Below are 27,806 nucleotides of genomic sequence, written 5' to 3'. Positions count from 1 at the left end.
ACTTATCAGATCAGGTTTGTGATGTCCCATTAATTGGCTAAAAGCAAGACACACAGCCAAGCCCACAGTCAACGTGCGACAGGTCTACACAAGGGAGTGGATACCATGAGGCATGATTCATGGTGACCACAACTGTAGTAATCTACCGCCAACACATAGCTAGGAAAGGGTTGATCCAGTTATCACACTTTCAGCAATCTATTTCTGGAGCCAACATACAAAGTTGGTGTCCTAGATACTGCTGGAAACGGGTTCTTAGGAGCTTTTTCAAACCTCCCTTCTCAGGACACCACCCTAAGCACAATGAGCCAGAATTTCTTGGGGGTAAGATACTTGGGGGGAGAGTGCTGGTAATACCGAGAACTGGAGATTGGAGTAACTGCAGAGTATTCCCACACACTGGGGTGCAGAGGGTTTCAAAGACAAGAAAGTCTGTACACTCAAAGAACTTAGTTTCCACAGAGTGCATTCTTGTCATTACTACCCTAGAGGCCTTGAGATTTTTTTAAAAATTGCTTTCTCTGTTTCTTTAAGTTAGAGCAGTGATTCTTAAACTTTTGTTGAACTGAAGGGCCTGTTAAAACACAGACAACTGGGCCCAACTCCCAGTTTCTCATTGAGGAGGTCTAAGGGATTTGCAGGACTAACAAGCTCTGCTGACCAGGGATCATACTTTGAGAACCACTGAGAAAGGAGGAGGATTTAGTGACAACATTCCTCCCTTGATTCACGTTTATATGAACACTTACATGTTAATAGCATGCCTATTCCATGGAAGGGCTTGGGTTGGCTGCAGCAGCCGATAAGGATAGGATTTAGATTTTGATTACCCTTGAGCAGGTTTAGTCTCTAAGTGGATCTATTCTCTAAGACAGGTAGCCTAAGTGTCATTAAGACAGGTTCAGATGGAGAGTGAAAGGAAGGAAAGCCTGGAGTAGGATCTGAGCTGGGCCTCGAAAGATGCCTTAGACATAGACATCTGGAAATAGTGCAACATCGCGGAGTTCTTTCTGTTCTGGCATAGAGAAAACAAACCTTGACAAACACCCGGAAAAGGTCTGTGACATTCCTGCCTCCAGCGCTCCAGCATTAATCTGCAAGCTGCTGGCATCAGGACGAGGAAGGGGGCTCTCAGTGTTAAGAGCTCAGTCTCAAACTCCTCGGAAAGGGGTAGAACTGGCGTCGCCCTCTCACTGGAGTCTCAGAGACCCAATTGTCTGTCGGAAGCCACGGTGGGCGCTGTCTTGGCAAAGAGTGTAGCCTGGCTGCTTAAGCGCCGGAAGCCTGAGTAGGGAGCTGTGACCTCCGAGGCTCGGGGCGGTAGCGCGGCTCCCCGAAGCGGCCTGGCCGGCACCCGAGAGAAAGGGGCCGCTTGCTGGGGCACTGTTTAGAAAGAGCCCCAGATTTAGGCAGGGCGCTAAGTTGGGCCGAGTTGACAGCCTCACTACCGGGTGGGGCGAGGGGTCCAAAGCTCTTCCTCGCCGTTTCCCCCGCTGGACTTAAAAGTGACGGATGTCAGCACAACGGCTGCGCTCCCTTTCTGCCTCTATCTCCACGCATCGGCACCGGAGCACGCATGTGCACGTTCCCGGCACGGGAGAGAGAGCGGCCCGCAAGCCTGCGGACTGCGCCTGCGCGGCCCCGCCCCTCCCCTTCGCTCCGCCCTGTTACTCCTCAAACCGCCGCTAGGGGTTGCGGCGGCGGCTGCGGCCACGGAGCGCGGCCGCTTTGAGGGCGCGGAAGCGTTCGGAGTGGAAACGAGGGCTCGAGGGTGGGAAAGCCGGCGGGAGAGAAGGGCGGCGCCGGAGGAGGGCGGCGCGTGGCTGACTCATCCCTCCGGACAGGCCGACTGACAGACACAAACCCACGCCGAAGCCGCCCGCCCGCCCGCCCGCGCCGCTCCTCCCCAGCCGGGAGGCGCCCGCCCGCCCGCCCGCACCGGCCGCCCGCCCTCTCCAGGAGCTCTCCCGGCCCGATCGCCTCCGATAAAGTTTTTCTCATCGGAGGGACCGGAGCCGCCGCGGGCTTTTCGGAAGGGAACGGGGACGGAAGAGGAGGCGGGAGCCGTGCGGGCCCGGGGAGTGCATGGTGCCCGGCGCTTCGGCTGCTCGTGTGGAGGACATCGGGGCGGGGTCGGCGGAGCCCGGCTCCTTCTAGCCTCCGCCTCGCCAGAGATCGCCCCCCGGGACCGCCGCGGGGGTCCCCGCGCCCCAGCCCGCCATGTCCCGGCTGCTGCCGCTGCTGAGGAGCCGGACCGCGCGCAGCCTGAGGCCGGGCCCGGCCGCCGCCGCCGCGCCCCGCCTGCCGCCCCGGTGCTGCTGCGGGCGGGGGCTGCTGGCGCTCGCGTTCCCCGGAGGGGCCCCCGGCGGCGCCCGGGGGCTGGGCACCCACCCCAAGAAGGAGCCCATGGAGGCGCTGAACACGGCGCAGGGCGCGCGCGACTTCATCTACAGCCTGCACTCCACCGAGAGGAGCTGCCTGCTCAAGGAGCTGCACCGCTTCGAGTCCATCGCCATCGCCCAAGGTAAGGGGCGAGCGGGGGCGTGCCCGGGGCCCCGGCGCCCTGCCTGCCCCGCTGCCCGGCCAGCCCTGCCGCCCTCGGCCCGGGACCTCCGCTGCGCCCCCAGCTCCCGACCCCCCTCGCCCGCCTGGCCCCGCGCCTGGGACGCCCGAGGGGGGGAACTTTCCGCCTCCTGACCGTCCCCGGGCGGTGGGGGGGCAGGCGGGACTGGCGCTTACGGAGCCAGGCAGCCGGGGCCAACTCCTGCCTGGCCGCGACCTCCCAGCCTTAGGAGCCCGGGCTTTAGCCCAGATTGCCCACCGATGCTGTCTTGACTTTGTTTTGATTTGCTGTGTGCCTCGCCTCCCCAGCCCTCTAAGTCCTCGATGCGTTTTTCTTGTGAACGTGTAAGCCGTGCAGGTGGCAATGCTTGCCTCCTTCCAAAGTGCTAAAAATCCACGAGGCAAGAAGAAACTTTCTTGAATGGTTCTGAAAGGAAGATGGATGGGTGCCCGTAGGAAGGGATGTGGCTTCATAAGGCTGAGATGCTCTCGGCAGCTTGTTGGCACACGCACGTCTAGTTGTATGAATCTGAGCGGCCAAAGGAAACATTTCCCTGGGAAACGGAAAGAATGCATCAAACCAGCAACTGCAGTACACACTTGCAAGCCCATATAAGTTCGGTGCTTCGCTAGTTAAACTCCAGTTTTTGTTGTTTCCCCAGAGCTTGAAAGAATGGAGTAAACAAGAAGGTTTTTTTTTCTTTCTTTCTTTCTGGGAATCTGTGGTTCCACAAGAAAAAGCAGACTTCTGCTCAAAAGTAATCTGGAACGGTAAAAGCAAAGCTATTTTTAAGCCAGCATGTTAAAAGAGGATATTTTTAAAACCAGTGCAGAATGTTGGTAGGTCAGAATTTGAGTCCAGCTGAAAAAGCTTAAAATTTATATATCGAAAAGGTGAAAGGAGCAAAAGATAAAATCATTTAATCTTAATTTATTTTTCATTTAAATATGGTAATACAGACAAAATACATTGCTACTATTTTAGATTACATTATGATATGTTTGAAAATTAAGTTTACTCCCCCCCAAAAAAGTTGGTAGGTACTTAAGCATTCTATAGATTTCTTAAATTTACAGCGCATTGAATTGGAACATGACATTTGATTTGCCACAGGCACTTGAAGGTGTTTCTTCTGCCTGTGCACAGGAATGGAGGAAAGATTTATCTATCTCATATGAGCATGACTTATCTGTGTTACTTCTTCAGAAACTTTTTAGTAATTGTGCTTTTTAACCACTTTTTTTCCCCTCAGTTCAGGGAATTGTGGAGTAGTTTATAGTGTTGGATGATTCAAGACATTGTCTACCCACAGTGCTTTTAGAGGAAAAATGTAACATCGCAATCAAATCACTTATTAAATGTGTAATCATGTTATATGAAGTCATAATCGGATGCTAGCATATTTTGTAAGCGATGTCTATACTCAATATGTGGTTTTAAAATATTCAAGTCTGAAAATGGGCTCTTTGAAAAACAATATAGACCCATATGCTGATGCATTAGTTTTAGGATTCTTTCTCCATGGGCAAGACTATTAGAACACACATTTGACCTTTTCTAAATAATTTCTTGGAAATTCTGCATTACCATTGCTACAAGATTAGAGGGCCCTATTAATGTAATTTAGTTCTTGAAAAAGCACATCCTGGTTAAATTTTACTTCATGCTTATTGCACATAGCAATAGGGATACTACATTTTCCAATGAAGATACTATTTTTAAATTCATTGTGGCTTTAAGTATGCTGGAAGGGACCTGTAAACTTCAGTCAATGGAGATCAGTTAGCATCAATTATACTTAATAAGTATGTAAGTTATATGAGAGAGGAGTTAGTGATTTGTCCTCTTTGTTCAAGATAAACAGGTAAGGATATAGGAAACAGTGTGGCAGTCAAATGCTTATCTCCTATTTATAAATTGAAGAACTTAAGAGTTTAAATCAATTATTTTTGCCAGTGTTGATGACTAAATTATTGCCCTGTGGTTCAAATGACACTTGAACCAAAGTGCTGCTCCTTTAATTTTTATGACAGTCTTAATGTTCCTTGTTGTTTTCAATATTAACACATATAGTTACTATAGAAATACCTGGCATCATCACTAATAAATTACTTATTTATTAATCATTTAAGGTAAAGAGGGTTTTATGTTGCAAAGGAAGACAGCTCATTCCATTGCTGAAATCAACATTTCTTTTCTCAAATGAAAATTTCCTATGTTTTTCTTTTGTTGCTTTTGAATGTTTTTAAATACCCAGCTCATATATTAAATGTGTGTACTTACTGCATTTTTTTGAATGAAATAAATTCTGTTTAAAGGGCTTATTCTTATTGTAGGAAATCTTATGTGTTCTTGGAAAGGTTGCTTGTATGATCTAATGAAGTGTTTGGGACTTTGTGTGGAAACATTAAGGAAAAAAGCCAAACATGCTTTGATAAGTCAGTGGAATCTACTGCTGAAATTTGATACCTTTGCCCTTATCTTGCTTATGTGTTTATCAGTCAGCATGTGATATAGCCTGTGACAAGATAAAGCATTAGAATAAATTTATAATCGATAAGGACTACTTTGTGGGTTGTCTTATAATAGCTACATAGGATATTGTGATTTTTAAGTAACAAACTGATTTCCTCCCTAATTTTAAAAAAGTTGATGTGTTATCAGCTTGCCCACTCAACCTGATCTTCTTCCAGAAACAGTTCATATTCTCCTGATAGTATATACATTGTTAGTATATTGCTTTTACAAGTAGGGCTGGCAAGCTATTACTATAGTTGCCTTTTAATTTTAGCCAGGATATTAAAACAAATTTGCCTCCAGCTTTTTGCAATTACAGTTTCTATTTTTATTTACTATATAAAAACTGGTTCTAGGACCCCACTTGGATACCAAAATCTGTGGACACTCAAAGTCCCTTATATAAAATGGCTTACTTTATATACGACCTCTGCACATCATCCCTGTATACTTTAAATCCTCCCTAGATTACTTATAACATCTAATACAATGTAAATGCTGAGTAAATAGTTGTTATACTGTATTGTTTAGGGAATAATGACAAGAAGAAAACTCTATACATGTTCAGTACAGATGCACCCATCCTAGGCCTGTCTACTTTGTACATGTCAGCAACACATAACTTTTTTTCTGAATGTTTTTGATCTGTGGTTGGTTGAACCCTCAGATGCAGAATCCACAGATACTGAGGGTCAAATGTATAGCAGTTTGGTTTTTAAAGGGTGGGCAATGGTATTGCTCATTGTATTAGTGATAGGTACATTGCTGTATTACAAATTACCCTGAAACATAATGGCTTAAAAGAAACATACATGTATTGTCTCAAGGAGCAAGAATCTGAGGATCAGGAATCCTGGAGCAGCTTAGTAAGAAGTTCTGACTCAGGGTCTTTTGTGAAGTTGTAGTCAAAGTTTCAGCTGGGGCTGCATCATTTGGAATCTTAACGGAGGCTGGAGCACCCATTCCCAAGAACGCTCGCTCACATGGCTGTTGGCCTGCCTTGCAGGCCTCCCCCAGGGCTGCCTAAGTGCTCTCCAGATGTGGCAGTTGGCTTCCTCCAGAACAGGTGATGACAGAGTCTAAGCTGGAAGCCACAACCTTTTATTACTCAATCTCAGAGCAGATATTCCATCTCTTTTGCCCTGGTACATCATAGGAGGATATTATACAGGGTTTAAAACCAGCTGGTAGAAGAAGTCTCTGGGGGACATCTTAGAGTCTGCCTTCCACAGTTATTTAAGGTATTGTAATTAATGTTTATCAGATAATTACATAGAGAGATAAGAGTTGGCTTTTGGGGACGCACAATAAAAGATTTGATTTGAAAAAAAGGAGCTTAGGATATATTTTTGTTAAATGTGTACTGAAGGTATTTTTAAAATGAGATTCTTTTTATATGTAACAAGTAGATATATTGAGGTGCACAGAGCAGTTTTCCTACCAGTGTCAGATTTTAATCAGCTTGCATTTTTCTGTTTCACTGTGTGAGTGGTAACTGTGTACATTTAGGTTGCTTTTTACCATTCATCTACATCCACATAGACACACCGTGCAATGCTAAACTATAGTCTGGTTGTTCCTCACCTTTTCACTTTTGTAATTATTTAAGGTAGGATGAGGAGTTTCATTCTGAGAACTTGTCATATAGCATTAGGTAAAAAGCTGATATTAAAGTGGTTACATAGAATATTTAAAAACAAGACTTTTCATGAAGCTCTGATCTGCTAGGGATATTGGACTGTTAAGGAGAGTATCTCCGTTTTTCTCAGCCTATTGTTATGGGTTATGTGAGAAAGTAGCAACTCTGTTAAACTACTAACTTCCGGGATGAACTGGAGAGAAATTTGCTTTTGCTCAAAGAGAATAAGAAAGAGGGTGGGGTAAAACATTTCCTACTCCCAATTAAGATATGTGAATGAAGATATTTCAGTGCCTTGGTTGAAACAGGAAAAGGAATAAGGGAAGTGTAGCCCCAACCAGATCCAGCCAGTGGACAAGAGCCAAGATGAGGGTCTGAAGTGTGAATTGAGTCAGGAGGAGTGAGAGATATCTAATAAGCTGAGAGCTTCTATATGTTGGGCCGAGAAAAGTTAAATGAAGCTTTGCTACAATTATTTACCAATATGGAAAGAACCTAATTATAACAGTATATTCCCACAAGCTTAACTCTGAATACTTCAGTTACTGGGTATATTGGAGTGACCCCCTATTACTAGGGATTACTGTTAGTAGATAACAGATAACAACTAAGATTTCTCTTTTCCATTATACAATGAATATATGCTATTTAACAGTTTTTAATCATCACTTACATAAAACTTGATGTCCGGAGTTAGGTGTGATTTAAAACAATTTCTATTATATCTTGATTTTGTGGTTGAGGAGTATAGTCAGGGCTCAGCTAGGTGATTCATTTGTTTCATGCGGTGTCTATGAAGGTCACTCTATAAACTTCAGCTGGAAAATGGGCTGGTTACAGGGTCCAAGAGAATTTCATTCATGTCTGGCCCTTTGGTGGAGATGGCTGGCTGGAAGGCTGAGCTCCAGTGGAATGGCTGACCAGAGTAGGTGCATGTGATCTCCCCAGTACAACAGTCTCAGGATGCTGTAATAGCTGGATGATTGACCAAGACTCCCAGAGCAAATGTTCCAAGAGGGCTAGATAGAAGCTTAAGACCGTATTCGTTTTTTATTTTTATTTTCCTTTTTTTTTTTTTTACAGAGACAGAGACAGAGAGTCAGAGAGAGGGATAGACTGGGACAGAAAGGAACGGAGAGATGAGAAGCATCAATTATTAGTTTTTCGTTGCGCATTGCGACACCTTAGTTGTTCGTTGATTGCTTTCTCATATGTGCCCTGACCGCGGGCCTTCAGCAGACCAAGTAACCCCTTGCTCGAGCCAGTGACCTTGGGTCCAAGCTGGTGAGCTTTTTGCTCAAACCAGATGAGCCCGCACTCAAGCCAGTGACCTCGGGGTCTCGAACCAGGGTCCTCGGCATCCCAGTCCGACACGCCATCCACTGCACCACCGCCTGGCCAGGCTCCTTTTACTCCTTTTATTTATTTATTTTTTTGACTGAGAAAGTCAGAGAGAGGGACCGATAGGGACAGACAGACAGGAAGGGAGAGAGATGAGAAGCATCAGTTCTTCGTTGCAGCTCCTTAATTGTTCAGTGATTGCTTTCTCATGTGTGCCTTGACCAGGGGGTAGGGGTGGGGTGGCTACAGCAGAGCAAGTGACCCCTTGTTCAAGCCAGTGGCCTTAGAGCTCAAGCCAGTGACCATGGGGTCATGTCTATAATCCCACGCTCAAGCCAGCGACTCCTCGCTCAAGCTGGTGAACTCGTGCTCAAGTCGGATGAGCCCACGCTCAAGTTGGCAACCTCAGTGTTTCGAACCTGGGTCCTCCGTGTCCCAGTCCGATGCTCTCTCTACTGCGCCACTGCCAGGTTAGGCTTTGTATTAGTTTTACATTGCTGCTATAACAAATTACCACAAATTTAGTGGTTGAAAGCAACACAAATTTATTGTCTTAGTGTTCTGGAGGTTTGAATTCCAAAATGAAACTTAAGGGGCTAAAATAATAGTGCCAACAGAATTCTATCCTTCTGGAGGCTCCACAGAAGAAGCTGTTCCTTGTCTGTTCCAACTCTTGTCATTCCTTAGTTCCTGGTCACATCACTCTAATCTCTGCTTTCAATTGTCACATCATCTCCTTCATTGTTGTTTTTTTTTGCTGCCACCTTTGAGGACCCCTGTGAGAATATTTAGGGCCTACCTGGATAATTGGACTCTCTCAAAAGCCTTAATTTAATTACACCTGCAGAATCTCCTTTGCCATGTAAGGTAACATATTTACAGGTTGGAGAATTAGGATGTGGACATATTTGGTGGCCTTTATTCAACCTCCCACCCAATTTGTTATGACCCAGCTTTGGAAGTGCCAGAATGTCATTTCTGTTGCATGTTATTGGTTGAGCAAGTCACTGAGGCCAGTCTGTGTTCAAGGGAAGGTAAATTAGGAGGAGGTATTCCATGTTACTACCATACCTAATAGTTATCATTTGTTCCTTTCTATCAGTACATTTTAAAAAATGAATCATTTCTGTTACAAATCTTTTTTTTGTTTTGTTTTGTTTTGTTTTGTTTTTGTTGAGAGAGAGAGTCAGAGAGAGGGACAGATAGGGACAGACAGGAAGGGAGAGAGATGAGAAACATCAATTCTTCGTTGTGGTTCCTTAGTTGTTCATTGATTGATTTCTCATATGTGCCTTGACCACGGACGGGCCTTCAGCAGACCGAGGGACCCCTTGCTCGAGCCAGCGACCTTGGGCTCAAGCTGGTGAGCCTTGCTCAAACCAGATGAGCTCACGCTCAAGCCGGCAACCTTGGGGTCTCGAACTTGGATTCTACGCACCCCAGTCTGACGCTCTATCCACTGCAGCACCGCCTGGTCAGGCTCTGTTACAAATCTTGTATTGCATCTTTCTCTGTCAATGCATACCATTACCATATTAGGTTATACAGTAGTTTGTTTTAGAAATTGAGCATTAGTTCTTATGCTGAGTGCTAATACAGTGATTACTTTTACATATTGAACTATATGGGACTTTTTCCTCCATGTCAGGATTTCTCAACATTGGCACTATTGACATTTTGTGCTGGATAATTCTTTGTAGTGGGAGCTATCTTCCACAGGGGATATTTAGTGGCATCCCTGTCCTCTACCTGCTAGGTGATAGAGGCACCTCCTACCAACCTCATCCCCAATTCTATCAACCAAAAATGTTTCTAGAAATTGCCAGATATGCCGTAGAGAAGATAAGGGATGGGGAAGAGGAGGAGGGTAGCAAAATTGTCTTGGTTGAGAGCCATTGCTTTATATGAAATGCTGAGGCTGTTTCTTCTTCCGTTCTCTGCCTTTTCTTTTTTTTTTTTTTTTCCTGAAGCTGGAAACGGGGAGAGACAGTCAGACAGACTCCCGCATGCGCCCGACCGGGATCCACCCGGCACGCCCACCAGGGGCGATGCTCTGCCTCTCCGGGGCGTTGCTCTGCCGCGACCAGAGCCACTCTAGCGCCTGGGGCAGAGGCCAAGGAGCCATCCCCAGCGCCCGGGCCATCTTTGCTCCAATGGAGCCTTGGCTGCGGGAGGGGAAGAGAGAGACAGAGAGGAAGGAGGGGGGGGGTGGAGAAGCAAATGGGCGCTTCTCCTATGTGCCCTGGCCAGGAATCGAACCCAGGTCCCCCACACGCCAGGCCGACGCTCTACCGCTGAGCCAACTGGCCAGGGCTGCCTTTTCTTACCTTCTCTTCCATCATACATTGATACTTGCTATTATCACTGTATTCTCTTTGCTTTTAGCTCATTGCTTTATTTTACATTTATTTGTCTCTGGGTAAGGACAGAAGAGCAACTCCTTACATCCCTATCAAACTCCTCATCTCTTTATTAAATAAATGAGCTTTGTGACCATTGTTTTTCTTGACTGTGATGTCTCTTTACAGCTAAGTTCTTGACTAAATTCTAAATATTAGACACTTAGGAAAAAGTTAAACTTGCTATAGTGTCTAATTCACCAGTAATTATTTGGTGGTGTTCATCTCAGTAGTCACTTACTGCTACCTTTTTACATTAATCATGACAAGGACATTTTTATAAACAAATTTGTGGATAGGAAAACCGAAATAATATAAAGTCTGCAATTTATAGTGTCAACTAGAAGGTCAGTTGCAATTAAAGATAATTGATGATCTTAAATACTAGGAATGACCTGATATTGAACCATTAATAGTTTCATTTTTTTCTAAAAGTAGTGCTGAGTTTGGGTAACCACACTTTGGTTTTCTTTGGCATGTCAGTGTAAAGCTAACTGGAACAGATAGAGACCAAATCCCTGAATGAAGATTTTATTAGCATTTTTCTTAAATTCTGAATTAATTAGTATGTAGATTTATTGGACTCTCCACTTATCTTTGACATATAGGTTGATGTGTGCTTAAAGTTAATGAAAACATCCACATTAAAAACAAGAAGTTGGATGTTAAAATATAGTAGCTCAGTTACCTCACACCATCTGGTAAATGAGAGATAAAGGACTTTGCAGGTCACAAGATATCATTCCTCTTAAACTCTGAAACATTGACTTTGATAGCTTTTGTTGGAAGCACATTAGCATACCTCATTTTTCTCTTTCTTAGTAAAAGAATAATGAGCACAATTTAGCTTCTATTAGATGACAGAGCCCTTATATACTGTATTTTAATACAGTAATTTTCTTTGGGGCTAATTCTATTTGTAGACATACTAGTCATCATACCACGTGCTAGAATACTGTGCCATTTCAGTTGGCAGGTTTTTTGGATCCTGTTGGAGTGGTAGTGAAATGTGCTGGGCTTATCATACCCCTCCCCCACCCACCAGTGCCCACAGACTGTTCAACCTTATTTTCATTCATCCCTTGTGGTTGTGGTAAACTCTTTTCTGCTGTGTAAGGAGGTCTGTTTCTTGGCATCTCTGTTATTATTTCTTTCTTTTTTTTTTTTAAAGAGACAGAGAGTCAGAGAGAGGGATAGATAGGGACAGACAGGAATGCAGAGAGATGAGAAGCATCAATTATTAGTTTTTTGTTGTGACACCTTAGTTGTTCATTGATTGCTTTCTCATATGTGCCTTGACTGTGGGGCTGCAGCAGACCAAGTAACCCCTTGCTCAAGCCAGTGACCTTGGGTCCAAGCTGGTGAGTTTTGCTCCAACCAGATGAGCCCGCGCCCAAGATGGCGACCTCAGGGTCTTGAACCTGGTCTTCCACATCCCAGTCCGTCGCTCTATCCACTGCGCCACCGCCTGGTCAGGCTATTATTTCTGATGTCTGCTCTTTGTCACTCTTCCATAGTGTTTTTTCTTTTTCTTTCGTTATCATTATGGTTTTGATCTCCCTATGCTTCTCAATAGGGTTTAATCCTGATACACATTTCAAGGTCATAGACCCCTCCCCCCTTTGTCTTTCCAGCTAGCCAGTTGCATCTATCGCATTGTTATTGATCTTTAACTCTTCAGATTTCATATTGAAAATCTTGTGAGGACTTTTGCTAATAATCGGGGTGGTAGCTGTACGAAGAATCATTGTTGTAAGCACCCAATTAACTGAGGTATTACTATTTTTGGACCTTAAAGCTTCAGGGAAATTTTTATTAGAATGTTCTTACTTGGTTTAGTTTAGGTTTTCTGTTTTCTTTCTGAGTTTTAGAGATTATTTAGTACACTGTATTACTAAAAAAATTGTACTTTAAAATACAGCTGGGATTTTATAACACAACCTCTGAATTTCTATTGTAAAATGGTTCGTTTTTTTTTTCGTGGTTTTTTTTTTTTTTGTATTTTTCTGAAGCTGGAAACGGGGAGAGACAGACTCCCGCATGCGCCCGACCAGGATCCACCTGGCACACCCACCAGGGGGCGACGCTCTGCCCACCAGGGGGCGATGCTCTGCCCCTCCAAGGTGTCGCTCTGTCGCAACCAGAGCCACTCTAGCGCCTGGGGCAGAGGCCAAGGTACCATCCCCAGCGCCCGGGCCATCTTTGCTCCAGTGGAGCCTTGCTGTGGTAGGGGAAGAGAGAGACAGAGAGGAAGGAGAGGGGGAGGGGTAGAGAAGCAGATGGGCGCTTCTCCTGTGTGCCCTGGCCGGGAATCGAACCTGGGACCCCTGCACGCCAGGCCGATGCTCCACCACTGAGCCAACTGGCCAGGGCCTGGTTCGTTTTTTTATAGAAGACATTCTGCAGCTGCTAACACCATCTTCACTATAATCACTTAGCAATTATTAACTATTGCTATGTGTCAACATATTACACTCAGTTTTTATGTAATTATTTTATTTCTCTTAGAGAAGGGAGGAATGATCTCTATTCTATAGATTAAGAAACTGAGGCTTAGAGAAGTTTCCCAAGATCCTGCAACTGGGTGGCAGAGTAGAGTTTTTAACATGACTTTGTTTAACTCTAAAATCCCTGTTCTTCTTATTACATTTTCCTTGATATTTATACCTGGAGCTTTCAATACATGTTGGGGAAATAAGTTACACTTCAAATGCTCAGTGGAAGTCACATATCTTAGTCTATTTTTTGTATGTTTGTACAACATACAACATTCAATACAAAAGCAAATATGACATTGTTACTTTGAAAATAAGGGAAATCAGTAAAATCACTGTGCAAAAAAAAAGTTTATAAATTGTTTGAGGAATTTGGAAAGGTCAGAAAACTAGTATTTGGGACTCCTGTCATGAATTTCTAACCTTTAATTTTTGAATGAGCTTTATAAAAAATATCTAACTTACAATTCATAGAAAAGCTTTCCAAACTTTGAAAATTTGTTTACTTAACAAATATTTGTTACTCCCCAAACTACATAACAGTCACTGCTAGAGGTACATCAGAAAATTACTGTATTCCCTTACATATAAGATGCATCTTTTTCTGAAAAATTTGGGTGTCTTAACAACTGGGTGCGTCTTTACAGTGGTTGTAGATTTTTTTTTTTTTAAACTTACATTTAAGAAGTGTGGCATTTCAAATGCCATAGATGGAACTTAGGACAAGGCAATATATGAAGACTGGGATTCATCATCAGACACAGATGAGGACAAGCTAATGGATGGGAGTTTTGACTGTGATGAGTTGTATGAATTCCATGATGAATAAAACTTGAGTTCAATAATTATGTAATTTATTTTTTTCCCCAAATTTCAGGCCCTCAAATTAAGGTGTGTCTTATATATGGAGTGTCTTATACATGAGGAAATATGGTAATCGCCATGATACTCTCATGAAGCTTACACTTTCTAGAGAGGAAAGATATGAGTGACATAGTAAATAAAATAGGTGTAGACTGTGGTTGTAGAATAAACAGAATGACAGGTTAGATTAGGTGATCTGGGAAGGCCTTTGTACAGGTAATGTTTAAGCTGAAAAGAAAGGATTGAAGTCGTTCAGTCAGCTGTAGGAAGAGCATTGTGAGAAGAAGGAAAAGGAAATAGCAGAACCTGAGATGGGAGTGGACTTGGCGTAGTGTAGGGACAGAAAGCACCTATGGAGTGGGGAGTGAGATGAGCAGGTTGGCAGAAGCCAGACTGGTCAAGGCCTTTCCAGGTAATCCTTAGGGAAGCCACTTGAGGGTTAAACATGGGAGTGAAGTCATGGGATTTAAAGAGCACTTGGGCTGCGAATGGAACTGATTGACGGTGCACATGCTTAAGCTGGGAGACCACTTAGGAAGCTGTTCCAGTAGTCTCAGACGGCCGGGGATGATGGTGGCTTAGACAGGGTGGCCGTGGGGGTGGAGAAAAGGAGATGGATTCAGGGCATTATTTATTTGAGAGTGAACTGATGGGACTTGCTAATGGTTACAAAGGGGCAGGTTATTAAGGGAAAGAAAATAGAAAATGAGGATTTAGGTTTCTCACTAGTGATTAACAGATGGTCCTGTTAACTGTAAGGTTGAAGTCTGGGGAAAAATAGATTGTGGGGGGTGGAAATTAAAATGTCAAGTTTGGACATGCCATGTTTAAAATACCTTTGTGAATGTGAATGGAGATATTGGGTAATGTGTGTGTGTGTGTGTGTGTGTGTGTGTGTGTGTGTGTGTGCATGTGCGCTTATAACATAAATCTGAAACTCATAGGAAGTTTAGGCTAAAGAGGTAAGTGTGGGTGTCAGCTGTTGTATATAGATGGAGAAGAGGATCCAGGAGAGAACTCAGAAACACCAGTGTTTTTTGGAAGGGAAGAGGAAGAAGAACCAGAACTGGAAGGAAACTGAAGAGGAGTGTCCACAAAGACAGGAAAAATAATAGTGTATTTCGAAAGCTAAGTAGAAAAGACAGAATGCGAATGATTTGATGCCTTACATAGTAAGGGGAAGACTGGGAGGAAAAAAAGAAGGCACATAGGATTTAATAACACGAAAGAGACTGATGTCTTTGTCAGAAGCAGTTTTATAAGAACTGTGTGGGAAGAAGCCAGATTTTAGTCAGCTAAGGAGGGAGTATCAATAAGAGCAATTCAGCTCTTCAAAGGGAACTTTGGATAGTACTACTATAGTAGCTTGAGTACCACTGAGATTGGCTCTTTACTCCTAGGTTAGAAATCTGAACTTATTTTAAATATTTGTTATTAGCATACTCATCTCTTGTTACAGACAGTCCTGTGTAGAATTCTAGTTCATCAGAGAAAAATATAATATTACAGGTGAGCAAATCACACCCCCTTTTAGCAGCATTGTGAAGAATATATGCAGGCTGTTTAGCAGGGAAGATCTTTTCATTTGCTTTGATAAGAAGCTTATAGAAATCAAGATGATTGGCAACTCCTCTTTTCTTCTCCTGGGATACGGGACTTTCAATGCTAACCTGAGATATTCCCTGGATGGTGGGTCATACTACCTGATAGTATTTTTGCCCTTCTCACAGATGAAGGTTTTTGACTCATAGGAGAGACTGAAAAAGGATTCAAGTAGAGTTTCATGTCCATTCTGCACGTCCGCTTTTCCACTACTGAAGGTCTGCAATAAAATAGACACTTAAAGATCCCCTCTCTTACCATTTTTTTTTTGTGTCTGGTGGGATTTCTGGTGAAGGGCTCTTCCAGAAAGTGCGGACTGCCCCAGTTTATGTGTATGCTTGCCCCTTCTCACTGTCGTGCCAGCCCACACTCTGCCGCACGTGCTCCCGTACTGGTCTAACTGTACCCTTCTTAGGGTGTCTGCTTGCATCGACCTCACGTAAGCAAGTGTTGACATCCCCCCTCTGTCCCTGCAGGTGCCTGCCTCTTTCCGTTTAGGCCAGGGAAGTGCTCGGTGACTTCAGTTCTCTTATGAGTTCAGTTCGAAATAAGTCATGAGTTTGAAGATTATGTGACTTCATTTCACTGTTAGGGTGGTGACAGTGTTCTTTGTAGCTATCTACACACCACAGTGCAAAGTAGAACAGTCATCCGGGATCTGATTGAGATGCAGATTCTGTTTCTCGGTAGGTTGGAGGTGGGACCTGAGATTTGCATTTCTAACAAGTTTAGTGATTTCAATGCTTCACGTCCAGGGACCATATTCTGAGTAATGGTTTTGTTTTTGGTTTTAAGGTGGGAAAGAGGTGAGGTCGCATAGATAAACTCAGGCATGCTTGAGTTGTGGAAGGAAACAGCAAACAGATGTGAAAGTGATAACGTAAGATGTGGCACCTTGAGTGAGCTGGCAAACTTTGCATTTGTGTGTGAGAAAGATGTTATGGTTTGAAAAACATTATCCGAGCATTTTTTTTTTTCTGCTCAAAGGACTTTCTTAAAGACATTATAAAAAATGTGAATTGTCAACACTGATTTTATAGCTATACAAAGAGAACTTTTTATTGTAATTGTGTTTTCCCCACTTTATAATATTTTTTAAGTTTTGAAGCAATCTCGAAATTATAGAAGAGTTTTAAGTATAGTGCAGTAAGTACCCCCCAGCCCCCCTTAGTCATTGAGAATATGTTACTTCTGTCACGTTCCTTGGGAAGCCGTCTCTGTGACAAGGACAAAACCAAAACCAAACAAACAAAAAACCACACAAACAAAGAAAGTTTAACAAGAAAAACAAAACAAAAAAAGCAACAAAGATTATTAATTCCTTTAGGATGTAAGAAATTTATTGGGGAGTGCTGTTGGAATCCTTACCTTAGGAAGGAGGGGAAGAGGAAGGTTTGGGCAGAGGGAGGTAGAAGTAAAGTGATACAGTCTAAATGGAAACTTCACCTGACCCTGTGGAAGTTCTAGCGATAGAATGACCCTTCAGAGTTGTCCGGAGTTGAGTGAGAGGTCTGGGCTTCTGCCTCTGTGAAAATGAGCTATTGGCTGTGGACTGCCTGGGGCGGGGCGCAGGGCTTTGGGTGAGGCTGCATTCTTCTGCTGAGCCAGTTCTCCAGGATGGGAGAATGTTGACACTGCCTTGAACTGCTGCCATTTGGAAGACTGCAGAAGTGCAGCGAGGAGAGCCTGGAGAAGGTGAACCTGTTACAGACAGAAGTGAGGAGGTTGTGGTGAAAAGGATGAGCATGTTCAAGAAGTGACTCTGGTTCTGGTTCAAACGTCACGCTAAAGAACTCTCAGAGATATTTTATGACATTGAAAATACAAAGGATAAAATGTGATGCTTGCTCCATATTGTGTTATATGATGAGCAGAAGAATACTACACTGTTGAAACTACTTTTGGTCGTGTGTTTTTTTTACAAAGAATAAAACTTTATCAGCATTTCTAGTATTTTAAATTATGGTATACTGAATAAACATTAGTTATACTATTTCAAAATTTTCTTTTATAGTTGTAACTGTCAGTAGAAAAATTTAAAAATCTTTTTATTGTGGTATAATTGACACACTATATTTCAAATGTGCAAGATAATGATTTGATATTTGTGTATATTGCAAAATGATCACCACAATACATCTAGTTAACATCCATCACCATACATAGTTGCAAACCTATTGTTTTTTCCTCTTTTTTCCCCCCCCTTCTTTTCCAAGTGACAGTAGGGGAAATAGAGAGACAGACTCCTGCATGCACCCCGACTGGGATCCACCCAGTAACCTCTATCTCGGGGCCGATGCTCTGGCCATCTGGGGCCATGCTTGCCACCAGCTATTTTTAGTGCCTGAGGTGAAGGCTCCACAGAGCCATCCTCAGCTCATGGGCCTGATGCGCTCAAACCAGTCAAGCCATGGCTATGGGAGGAGAAGAGAGAGTGAGAGAGAAGGGGGAGGGGCAGAGGTGGAGAGGCAGGTGGTTGCTTCTCTTGTGTGCCTTGTCCAGGATTTGAACCTGTGATATTCATATGCTGGGCCGACGTTCTATCACTTAGCCATCGGCCAGGGCCAGACCTTTTTTTCTTATGAGAGAGCTTTTAATGTTTGAAAAAAATATAAAAGATCACAGAACAATTGTAATTTCCTCCATTGGTTATTAAGATTTTGCACAGTTTCAGCTTGCATTGTCGTTTTAATGGCCCCACACTACTGTGCAAAGTGGGGACTGCCTATATTCCAGCATGCTTCACTTCAAAATTTCATATACACTTTTTATTTGCACATATTTAATTTACTTTATTGTTTGAATACATTTTGATTTTAAAATATTTTTAGCATGCAGATATCCCAAACCTGAGATTGCCATTGTGAAGTCAGCGAAGAAGGTACCATCAGCAGAGGCCCCTGATAGTTTGGGTATAGTACAATCTTAACAGTATTGATTGTTCCTTAGATGTTTATTGCAAATAGCAAAGCATCTATTTGGCAGAACTTCTTGCTGGTTTGAAATAGCATGCTTTAGTTATAATAATGATTTTTTTTTTTTTTTGCATCATTGTTTTAGACTGCCTACAAAGTATTTTTTACTATCTAATCCTAGACTTTGTGGATATGATGAAATAATAATTGCATGCTTAATTAACAAAAGGATTAAATTTATGACCTTAACAAAAGACACATCACTTATATTTAATTGTATTTCAACAGTGTATTTTTTAAATTGTCGCAATAATCCTGGCAAGGGACACATAAGAAGCATTTAAAAAAAACAAAAGGAAAAGAAAAACATACACACAAACAAAAAAAGGAAAATTAGGGAAAAAAGCAACAGATTATTAATTTCTTTAGGATGATTGAGTAGGAAAAAAGGATCACACAGGGAAACCTTCAGAATACTGTAAAGAGAAACTGTATTTAAGTAACTGAGCTTCAGGAAAATAGATTACAAAATATATCTTTGAATAATTTAAAAGCATTATATAATTTCATTTTAAGGCCATTCACGAATTTTTTTTAGATTCAGCCTCCATACAGTTTGCTACCTAATTTATGTTGAATGCTGTAGTGGTGGTGGTAGGGGGGAATTGTATTGAGAGAGAGAGTGTGTGTGTGTGTGAGAGAGAGAGAGAGAGAAAGAGAGATGGAGATGAAGGAGGGAGGGAAGGAGGTATAAAAATAAATATCTCTCTGTTCCTATTTTATTTTTATTACTATTAAATATAGATTGCCTAAGAAGTATAACAGTATATGAAAAGGAATCAGAAATGTTTTATGGCCCTATTGAAATTTTAGAAGAATAAAGAGTAAATATAACTTAGTTTTTGTAGGTTTATAAAGGGGTGAGCAAAAGTAGGTTTGCAGTTGTTTGGAAAAAAACATGCAAGTTAAATAAATAATAATTCAGGAATAAATTTTGTTTCACATGCTCACAACTATAAACCTACTTTTGCCCACCCATGTATATAGTGTCAAGCAAAAGCCAAACTGGGAGAACTTCGGAGAACTACAGAGACATATAGTGTGTGTGTGCACACTATGTACATGGACATATTAACATATTAGTATGTCTGCAAAATTTTCCTCGTATACTTTACTCGTTCTAATGTAATTTTAAAAATTTAATTGCAGCTTGTATGTAGAAGTTAAACATTTAATGAAAGGTCTTTTGAAGAGTGAAGTTTTTATTTTGAATTGTTCTGAAGATTGTTTAGATAGCCCTCAGTTTTAGAACAATGCAGGGGAAAAGGAATGATACTTACCTAAGGGTGATGGCAGATACAATCACAAGAAGGTAAGGAGCTGCTGAGCAGTAACTGAACTGATGCCAGGACGCGCCTGTCAGTGATCATCTTCTGAGAAAAGGTTTTCTTTGGTAACCATGACAAATCAGTTGATTTCCTCCTTTTATTTTTGATGAATTTAAAAATTCTAGTTAATTGCAGTTTTATTTCTTTTTTAGAACAAAATAAGATTGTATTTATTATATTTTAATTTTATTTGTTTTTAATTTATTTTTAAAATATTTTAGTGAATTGCAGTTTTATTTTAATTTCAAATATTGATTCATGCCCAGTGGTTTGACAGTGCTTTTACATATTTATATACAATTGAGTCTTGGTTCTTCTATCTCTTTCCATTGAGAATTTAATTATTGAAAGAGATATAGAATGAGAGAATGAGAACCTAAGTTTTAGATCCAGCTTTGTGTCTTTGAGTAAGTCACTTAACATCTCTGTGCTTAAGTGGCTGCATCAAAGTGCAGAATCAAGTCAGTATTTCTCAGTGGGCATACTACTGGCATTTGGGCTGGATAATTCCTCATTATAAAGGGCTCTCTTGTGCATTGTAGGATGTTTAGAATTCCTAATGCCCATAGCATTTCTCAATCATTATCACGCCCAAAAACATCCCTGCATCTCCAAGCATCTTGTAGGGTGACATACCACACCTCATGTTGAGAACCACTGGCAGATGGTCTCTAAGGATCCCTTTCACAGCTCACCTCCTATGGAAAATAATTTATTTGGAGAATAATCCAAAGGGAAAAAGGTAATGAATTGACTGAAAAATCTCTATTCATTCCCAGTATAAAGCAATTTTATTTTAAAATGAGTATCTTCTGGGGACCTATGTAAACATACACACAGTTATATCTATCACTTAAAATGTTCCAGAATGAGTTATAATTTTTTCCTAGCTTACTTTAAGCTTTCCACCTAAAATATAATACATAATCCATAGTTAAATGATTTTCTCAACTTAGTTTAACATTATAATATTGTCTCTATACCTAATAACATGATCTTATTTTATTTTTTTGTTTCTTTTGCACAAGATCAGTTTTCTAAAAGTTGTACTGTTGTTTTAAGATCTGAATCTTTTTTAAAAAGACATATTATTATATATAGTAATTATTACTATTTTTTATCTTCCTTTGGCATAAAAGAAGGGAAGGAATATAGCCTCTTTAAGTAGTATATATAATTGTCCCAAGTACACAAATTAGACATGTAAGCAACCACTAATCAATAGTATGTTTGATTATCCAAAAAAAAAAAATCCATGAAATGATCACAATAAGAGAAATAAATTATACCTCTAGTATTTACTGTTTCTTAAGTCAGAGGTAAACAATGAACAGGTTAGTATATTAATGAGGTTCCTAAGATGAAGATTCATTTTGCACTATCACCTTCCTCATCATTACTACTTGGACAACTGGTGTTCTCAACTGTTAAGCCACTGGTCTGCCTCAGCCCAGGAACTGGTTATTCACCATTAAGTAAGCTGGATAGGAGCCTAGGTTGCAATGAAGCCTCAGGTCACATGATACATACCACAGAAGGTTAATGGGGTAAAAATATTATGTGATCTATGTAGAAATTTCTTTATTACATAATGTGTAGGAACCTTTAAATGCTACTCATTCTTTTTTGGGGTGTCTTGGCTAAAGCATATAAATACTATTTTAATTTTTTTTCTCTGAAGGAAGGGGAGAGGGAGAGAAGAAAAGGGAGGAAGAGAGAGGGAGGGAGGGAGGGAGAGAGAGAGAGAGAGAGAGAGAGAGGAAGAAAGAAAGAGAAAGAAAGAAAAAGAAAAGAAAAGAAAGAAAGAAGCATCAATTCATTGTTCTACTTAGTTGTGCCATTGATTGCTTCTCATATGTGCCCTGACTCGGGCTCCCACTGGTGACTCCGGGATCAAGTGCATGATCCTGGGATCAAACCAGCAACCTGGGCACTCTGGGATGATACCCTATCCACTGTGCCACTTGCCAGGGCTAAAGCGCATATATATATATATATATATATATATATATATATATATATATATATATATATATATATAAACTATTTATTGATTTTTTTTTTTTTTTTTTTAAATTTCTGAAGCTGGAAACGGGGAGAGACAGTCAGACAGACTCCCGCATGCTCCCAACCGGGATCCACCCGGCACGCCCACCAGGGGACGACGCTCTGCCCCTCCGGGATGTCACTCTGTTGTGACCAGAGCCACTCTAGCGCCTGGGGCAGAGGCCAAGGAGCCATCCCCAGCGCCCGGGCCATCTTTGCTCCAATGGAGCCTCGGCTGCGGGAGGGGAAGAGAGAGACAGAGAGAGAGGGGGAGGGGTGGAGAAGCAGATGGGCGCCTCTCCTGTGTGCCCTGGCCGGGAATCGAACCGGGGTCCCCCTCACGCCAGGCCGATGCTCTACCGCTGAGCCAACTGGCCAGGGCCTAAAGCATATATATTTTTAAAAATAACTTTAAAATCCTTTTATAATTATAGCCTTTATTTTAAAAGACAAACCCTATTAATTGAAATGAACTAATTAAAAAAGTTAAGTTCCTTGCTGTTTTCTAAAGAGTATTTTCATTTTTGAATGTCAGTTTTTATATTTTTTAGCCTTATTAATTTGTTTATTTTAAAAAATATTGCTGTGTAGCTTCATAAACCCTTTTTGGTGCATGTTTGGTTTTTTTTTTTGTTTTTTTTTTTTGGCATTGCTTAAATTATTTTGCACATAGCATGGTTTGCACTTTAAGTTTGTAGTTTTTAATGTTATATATTTATTGTAAATTTTACCTTATCCATTGGATCTTCTGGTTCTATTAAAAGTCTAAGCAGTTATTTATAATGTTCAGAAATATAGCCCCCAAATTGTTGCTGACACATAGTAGTTTCATCTGTCCTTTCTATAAATCTTTTATTAGGCCAAATAGTGATTTGTGTAGCCACATCTACTCCTATACATTATTGGGGACAAGCTCGAGTGGGACCTGGAGCAATTATTAGGTGGTCAAAATCAGAAAGTAATTGGGTAAAGAGTATTTAGTTTTTTGTAATGAAAGGCACAGTGTGTGCACTAAACTGTTCCTTCTGTGTCATTCTGGGTGAAGTTGCTTTGTACTTACTAAATCTGTTATAAATGCTTTTGAATTTTTCCCTTGATTTGTGATCTTAGATTGATGTGTATGTCCATGGTAACAAACTGAAATAAATTACCACATTTAGAATCATTATTGTCATGAAAGTGTAAGAGAAAACAAGACTTGTTTTTCAGATTTTGTTTGTTTGTTTCAAGTGTGGATTTATAACTTACAAAGTATGGTTGAGTTTAGTAGAATGTTGAACAATGAAAATGACAGATTATAGACCCTATTATAAAATATAATAGAACTTGCTCTATATACCAAAGGACTTCATTATAATTTCTAGCATCATCACTGTAATTATGTTTTGTTTTATAATGGAAACTAAAATGTCGATACTGTAGGTGTTCAACTTATATTCCTTCTACCAAAGTATTTTGATTTTAAATTTAAGATATATCTCTTAGTAGAGTAGCTTATTTAAAAAACACATCAGGCATAGATAGCTTATCCTAAAAAATAACAAGAAAGACTTGTTAATATTGGACTAAAGATTGTTTTAAAAAGTTACTCTACAGGGCAATATAATTGAGGAGAGATACATAGGTTAAATCTCATAATGATCTTCTCAGACTGCCCTACCTATTTGTTGTATTGGAATCTTTTGCCAACTAAAATAATTTGGCAGTTGATTTAGGCTTGGAAATGTTTTGCAAGGATTCTGTTTTAATGACAGTTTAACTGCATTCTGAAAACATGAAAATATAGTAACATCTCTAGAAAAAAATTGAAGGGTAATATATCAAAGTGTTTATTTCTGAGAAGTTATAGGTAGTTTTAATTTTTTTCTGAATTTTATTCACTTTCTACAAGGATCATGTAGATCCTTTCTAATTGAAAAGTATAACGTAACTTTAGATAAGCCAAAGAAGTTTAGTATTTTAAATGCAGTTTTTAATTTTTACTTAAAAATTCCTCTTACGTTAAAAAAACAAACTCTCTATCTCATCCTTTTAATATGGTAATTATAAATAAATATTTATATGTGAATGATATGTATGCATGTGTCTGTATATATGTGGCTTGTCTAATCTGTGAGATTCTGACAGTGGATTAGTACTGCAGCCAGCCGTCCGACTGAAGAGTGCAGTCAGGCACAGAGCATTGCGTGGCTAGGTTGCCGGCCGTGGTGCTTTCCCAGGGAGTCCGTTCTGAAACTTGCCTGTTATATATATCTGAGAGGTACAACTTTAAAAGAATATTCTACTTGATTCTCAGCACTAGTATAAAGGGTAAATTTTAGTGTGTTTATAGCATTAATAAATTCTATTTGAATAAAAATATTTCAGTATATGTTACATTTTAGTTATGATGTATTCTGAAACATTTTAGTAAAACCTAACAGTGTTTTCAGGATCAAAGCAAAGGTGAACTTTATAATGGTCATACAGAGATGGCATGATTACTGTCCCAAATGTATGTACTAGGAAAAGCTGCTCCTTAATCTTACCAATCAAAAAGCTGTTATTATGAGAAAAAGAAAAAGAGATCCTGAATAACTGGAATTCAGCTTATTAGAGGCTACACTTTGCCAATTTCCTCTTTCACCGGATGCCATTTTAGGTTAAATAATGATAAACAGTTGGTCAGGAATTTACTTTATTTTAAAATAAACTTTTAGAGCATGGCCTCAGATACAGACCCCTTTAGACATGTGTCCTACAGCAAAACCTGGGAACCTCTGGCACAGCTGGAGGGCATTTCTATTCCTCTCACTTTCCCATAGTGCTTAGCATTGGACTGTTGATTGGGAGGTATCTGTGAGCACAATGGAGTCTGATGGAAAGGTGGCAAGTTTAGACCACTATATAGTTAATCAACAAAGAAATAGTAGAGGGACTGAAGAAAACCATTTCCCAGCAACTCATTCGCCCAGATCTAGGGAGTCTCTAAGACCTTCTCTGAGGCGCCCTTAAACAAATCTCCCTCTCTTTTTTAAGTTAAGAAGAGCATATATTTCTGGTAGAACTTTTATGGGAAAATAAACTATATTGTCCAAAATTTGTTTTAAATCTGCATTTTTTTCCTCGCTTGTTTTTCTTACATTTTTTTGTTTCTCATTATTCTGTCTTTCTCTTCCTAATATGAATTTCCCCTTTCTTTTAAAAAAATGTTTTTTAATTTTATTGAAGATTTTACTTCTTGACTTTACAGAGAGGAGAGAGGAAGAGAAAGGGGGGGAGAAATGGGAAGCATCAACTTGTAGCAGCTGCTTCTCATATGTGCCTTGCCCGAGCAAGCCCGGGGTTTCAAACCAGCGACCTCAGCATTTGATATTTTATCCATTGTGCTACCACTGGTCAGGTTTAACATTGCTAAAAGAGATAAATCTTAAACTTGAATTCTTAGAACTTTCTGAATAATATTGATACAATAATTGATTTAACTGCAGGTTTTAGTGTATTTCTTGTTATAAAGCCATATGATACTATATGCTTTTCTAATAAAATAACATTTACAAATGATTAAGTCTCCTTTTAAATATAGCTTATAAATGAAGATTTATTTGCTTTTTATTTTTTAAACTAAGTTTTTTAGTTCTTCTGTTGTTGTAGATTATAAATAAGTATTTTAGAAAATGTGTATCTAGTCTGTTCTATGTTTCCTAGGAAAATCTGATGGTATTAAATCTTTAGAGCAGAGCAATCCATGGTGTGGGTTCTTCTCCATAGGTTATCAATTAAGTCTGTGGGATTGGATGAGGATGAAGAAGATAGAATTCTCTGCCATTTTCCCATAGCTTATTCTCGTACCTGTACAGTGGTGACATAGTTATTATTACAAGATTAGGTGGGTTGCTTTTTTGTAGTCATTGTTAATTTTTACATTTAATGATGACTTTGAAGATTCTTACTTGCTTTGCTATATATACTTGGGAAAACTGTGTGTTTATTATGACATATTATAAATTGTGTGTTTGTGTGTGTGTGTGTATATATGTATATGTATATATTAGTGACAGAGAGAGGGACAGATAGGGGCAGACAGACAGGAAGGGAGAGAGGTGAGAAGCATCTGGCAACTTAGTTGTTCATTGATTGCTTTCTCATATGTACCTGTTGGAGGGAGGTGGGGGCTCCAGCCAAGCCAGTAACCCCTTGCTCAAGCCAGCAACCTTGGGGTCATATCTGTGATCCTATGCTCAAGCCAGTGACCTCAGGGTTTCCAGCATCCTGGGCTGGGTCCTCAGCATCCCAGGCTGACACTCTATCCACTTTGCCACTGCCTGGTCAAGCATAAATAGTATATTTTTACTTATTGAATAAGATCCCACTGTTGTAGGTCATTTTACTGTATAGAATATTCTATATTATCCAGTAGTATAGGTTTCAAAACTCAAAATATTTAGTATATTTTCAAGGGAGACTAATTAAGGAACAGAACACAATCATAATACATTGCTTTAAAAGTAGAAGTTTTCTATTTTTGAAGGACATCTAGGTCTATTTGAATATTATTTTTGCCACTATTAATATTTATGTGTACTTGCATTTCTTAAGTCATCTAGCGTTGCCATCTTAAAGAAGGGTAACTATATTTTTGAAGTTTTTAAAGCTGTAATTAATGTAAACAGGCTTACTATATAGCTGCAAGGACTTAAAAAAACAAAAACAAATTATTTATTCAGGGTTATAGAGTCAGTGGCAGGCTTGTAACTAAAGTTCAGTTTTGGTTTGTAGCCTTGTATTTAATCTATACCAACTAAATTTTCTCTATGGATAACTTTGGCCCATTATCCAAAAGATAATTTAGGAATAAAGTCCGATAATTTCCCATTTTATAAGTCTACTGGTGTTTTCTTCACTGTAATAAAAAAGAAATCATGCTACAGTAACTAATTCTTGCCCACAACCTTTTTTTCCCCTTTAGAAAAATTGGAAGCTCCACCACCCACCCCAGGACAGCTGAGATATGGTAATGGATCTATAATTGTTAAATATTGTGCCTTTGTCTTTTGGACTTGAAATAACTATATCATTCATTGATAGTACAAAAGAGTCAATAAATTAAATCTTTCCAGATAGAGTGGGTTATCCTATTTATTAAGCCGAAGCAAAAAGTTTATAAACTTTGTTAATGACATATCACAATATTCTGGCATTTCTAATATTGTTAACTATATCTATTACTGTTCAGATATTTACCATTTAGAAGCAGAATTATACTTATGGATTTTTTTTTTAATTCCCAGAAAAAAGGATATATTTTCTTTAGTTTGGATTTAAGTCTGGCAATTGCTGAACTAGAATTACTAGCTCAAGGCTAGGTACAGCTCTTCTGTGATAAAGAAAATATTTCTGGCTAACTGTTTGTAGTAATGAAGAAAGTAAAATTCATTTTAATCCACCAGAAAGAAGAATCTTATGATGCTGCTGGTGTACTGTCTTTATTATGATAAGAATAAAGATTCAAAGGTTAACACTGAAGTAATGTCAAATAGTTTGGGAGGTTATTATTAAAAGACAGTAGAAGAAGAGAATTATTTATTAGTACAGTGACTTTGAGTAGATTTTTAAGTTAAAGCTAAATATTAGATGTGATTTGCTAATAACTGCTGAGTTATAGAACAGTATTTCCCAAAGGAAATTGAAGAAATTACGAATTGAAAGATCATTACATACTGGAGAGCAAATATACAGTTTTTTTAAATACCTACTTAATGTTCAGTTCTTTTTTTCTCTCAGAGGTAGAATATAATTTATGCTAGAAATAAATAACTTTTCCTAAATACCTAAGCAGTTTAAGAATTCTTTAAGGCTTCTCTTTTTCAGGGAATCTTTCCTGATTCTCCTGGTCTATATTCATACAACCTATATCCATAGCACTATATAATACCACTATCATTTCTTTTGGCCTTTTAAAAAATTATTATTATTATTAAGTGAAAGGCGAGGAGGCAGAGACAGACTCCCGCACGCACCACGACCAGAATCCACCATGCAAGCCCTCTGTGGGCCA

At 40.1% G+C, this 27,806-nt stretch overlaps 1 protein-coding gene across 2 annotated transcripts in view; it reads left to right on the top strand.

Moving 5' to 3' along the window:
* Nucleotides 1-1,707: 1,707 nt before the first annotated feature.
* TMEM65 (transmembrane protein 65) overlaps nucleotides 1,708-27,806 on the top strand; it is a 45,272-nt gene continuing 19,173 nt past the window's right edge. The window contains exons 1-3 of one of the 2 annotated variants that reach the window (XM_066379450.1): nucleotides 1,708-2,524; nucleotides 18,252-18,332; nucleotides 26,718-26,762. In XM_066379450.1, coding sequence (XP_066235547.1) covers nucleotides 2,221-2,524; nucleotides 18,252-18,332; nucleotides 26,718-26,762 — 430 coding nt within the window. In that variant the 5' untranslated portion in view covers nucleotides 1,708-2,220. The remainder of the gene's footprint in view (nucleotides 2,525-18,251; nucleotides 18,333-26,717; nucleotides 26,763-27,806) is intronic. The other variant, XM_066379451.1, reaches the window with a different exon arrangement.

The sequence above is a fragment of the Saccopteryx leptura genome, chromosome 3, assembly GCF_036850995.1.
Source record: "Saccopteryx leptura isolate mSacLep1 chromosome 3, mSacLep1_pri_phased_curated, whole genome shotgun sequence".
Classification (NCBI taxonomy): Eukaryota; Metazoa; Chordata; class Mammalia; order Chiroptera; family Emballonuridae; genus Saccopteryx; species Saccopteryx leptura.
The sequence above is the reverse complement of the archived record's forward strand: the minus strand, read 5'-3'. Positions and strand labels throughout refer to the sequence as shown.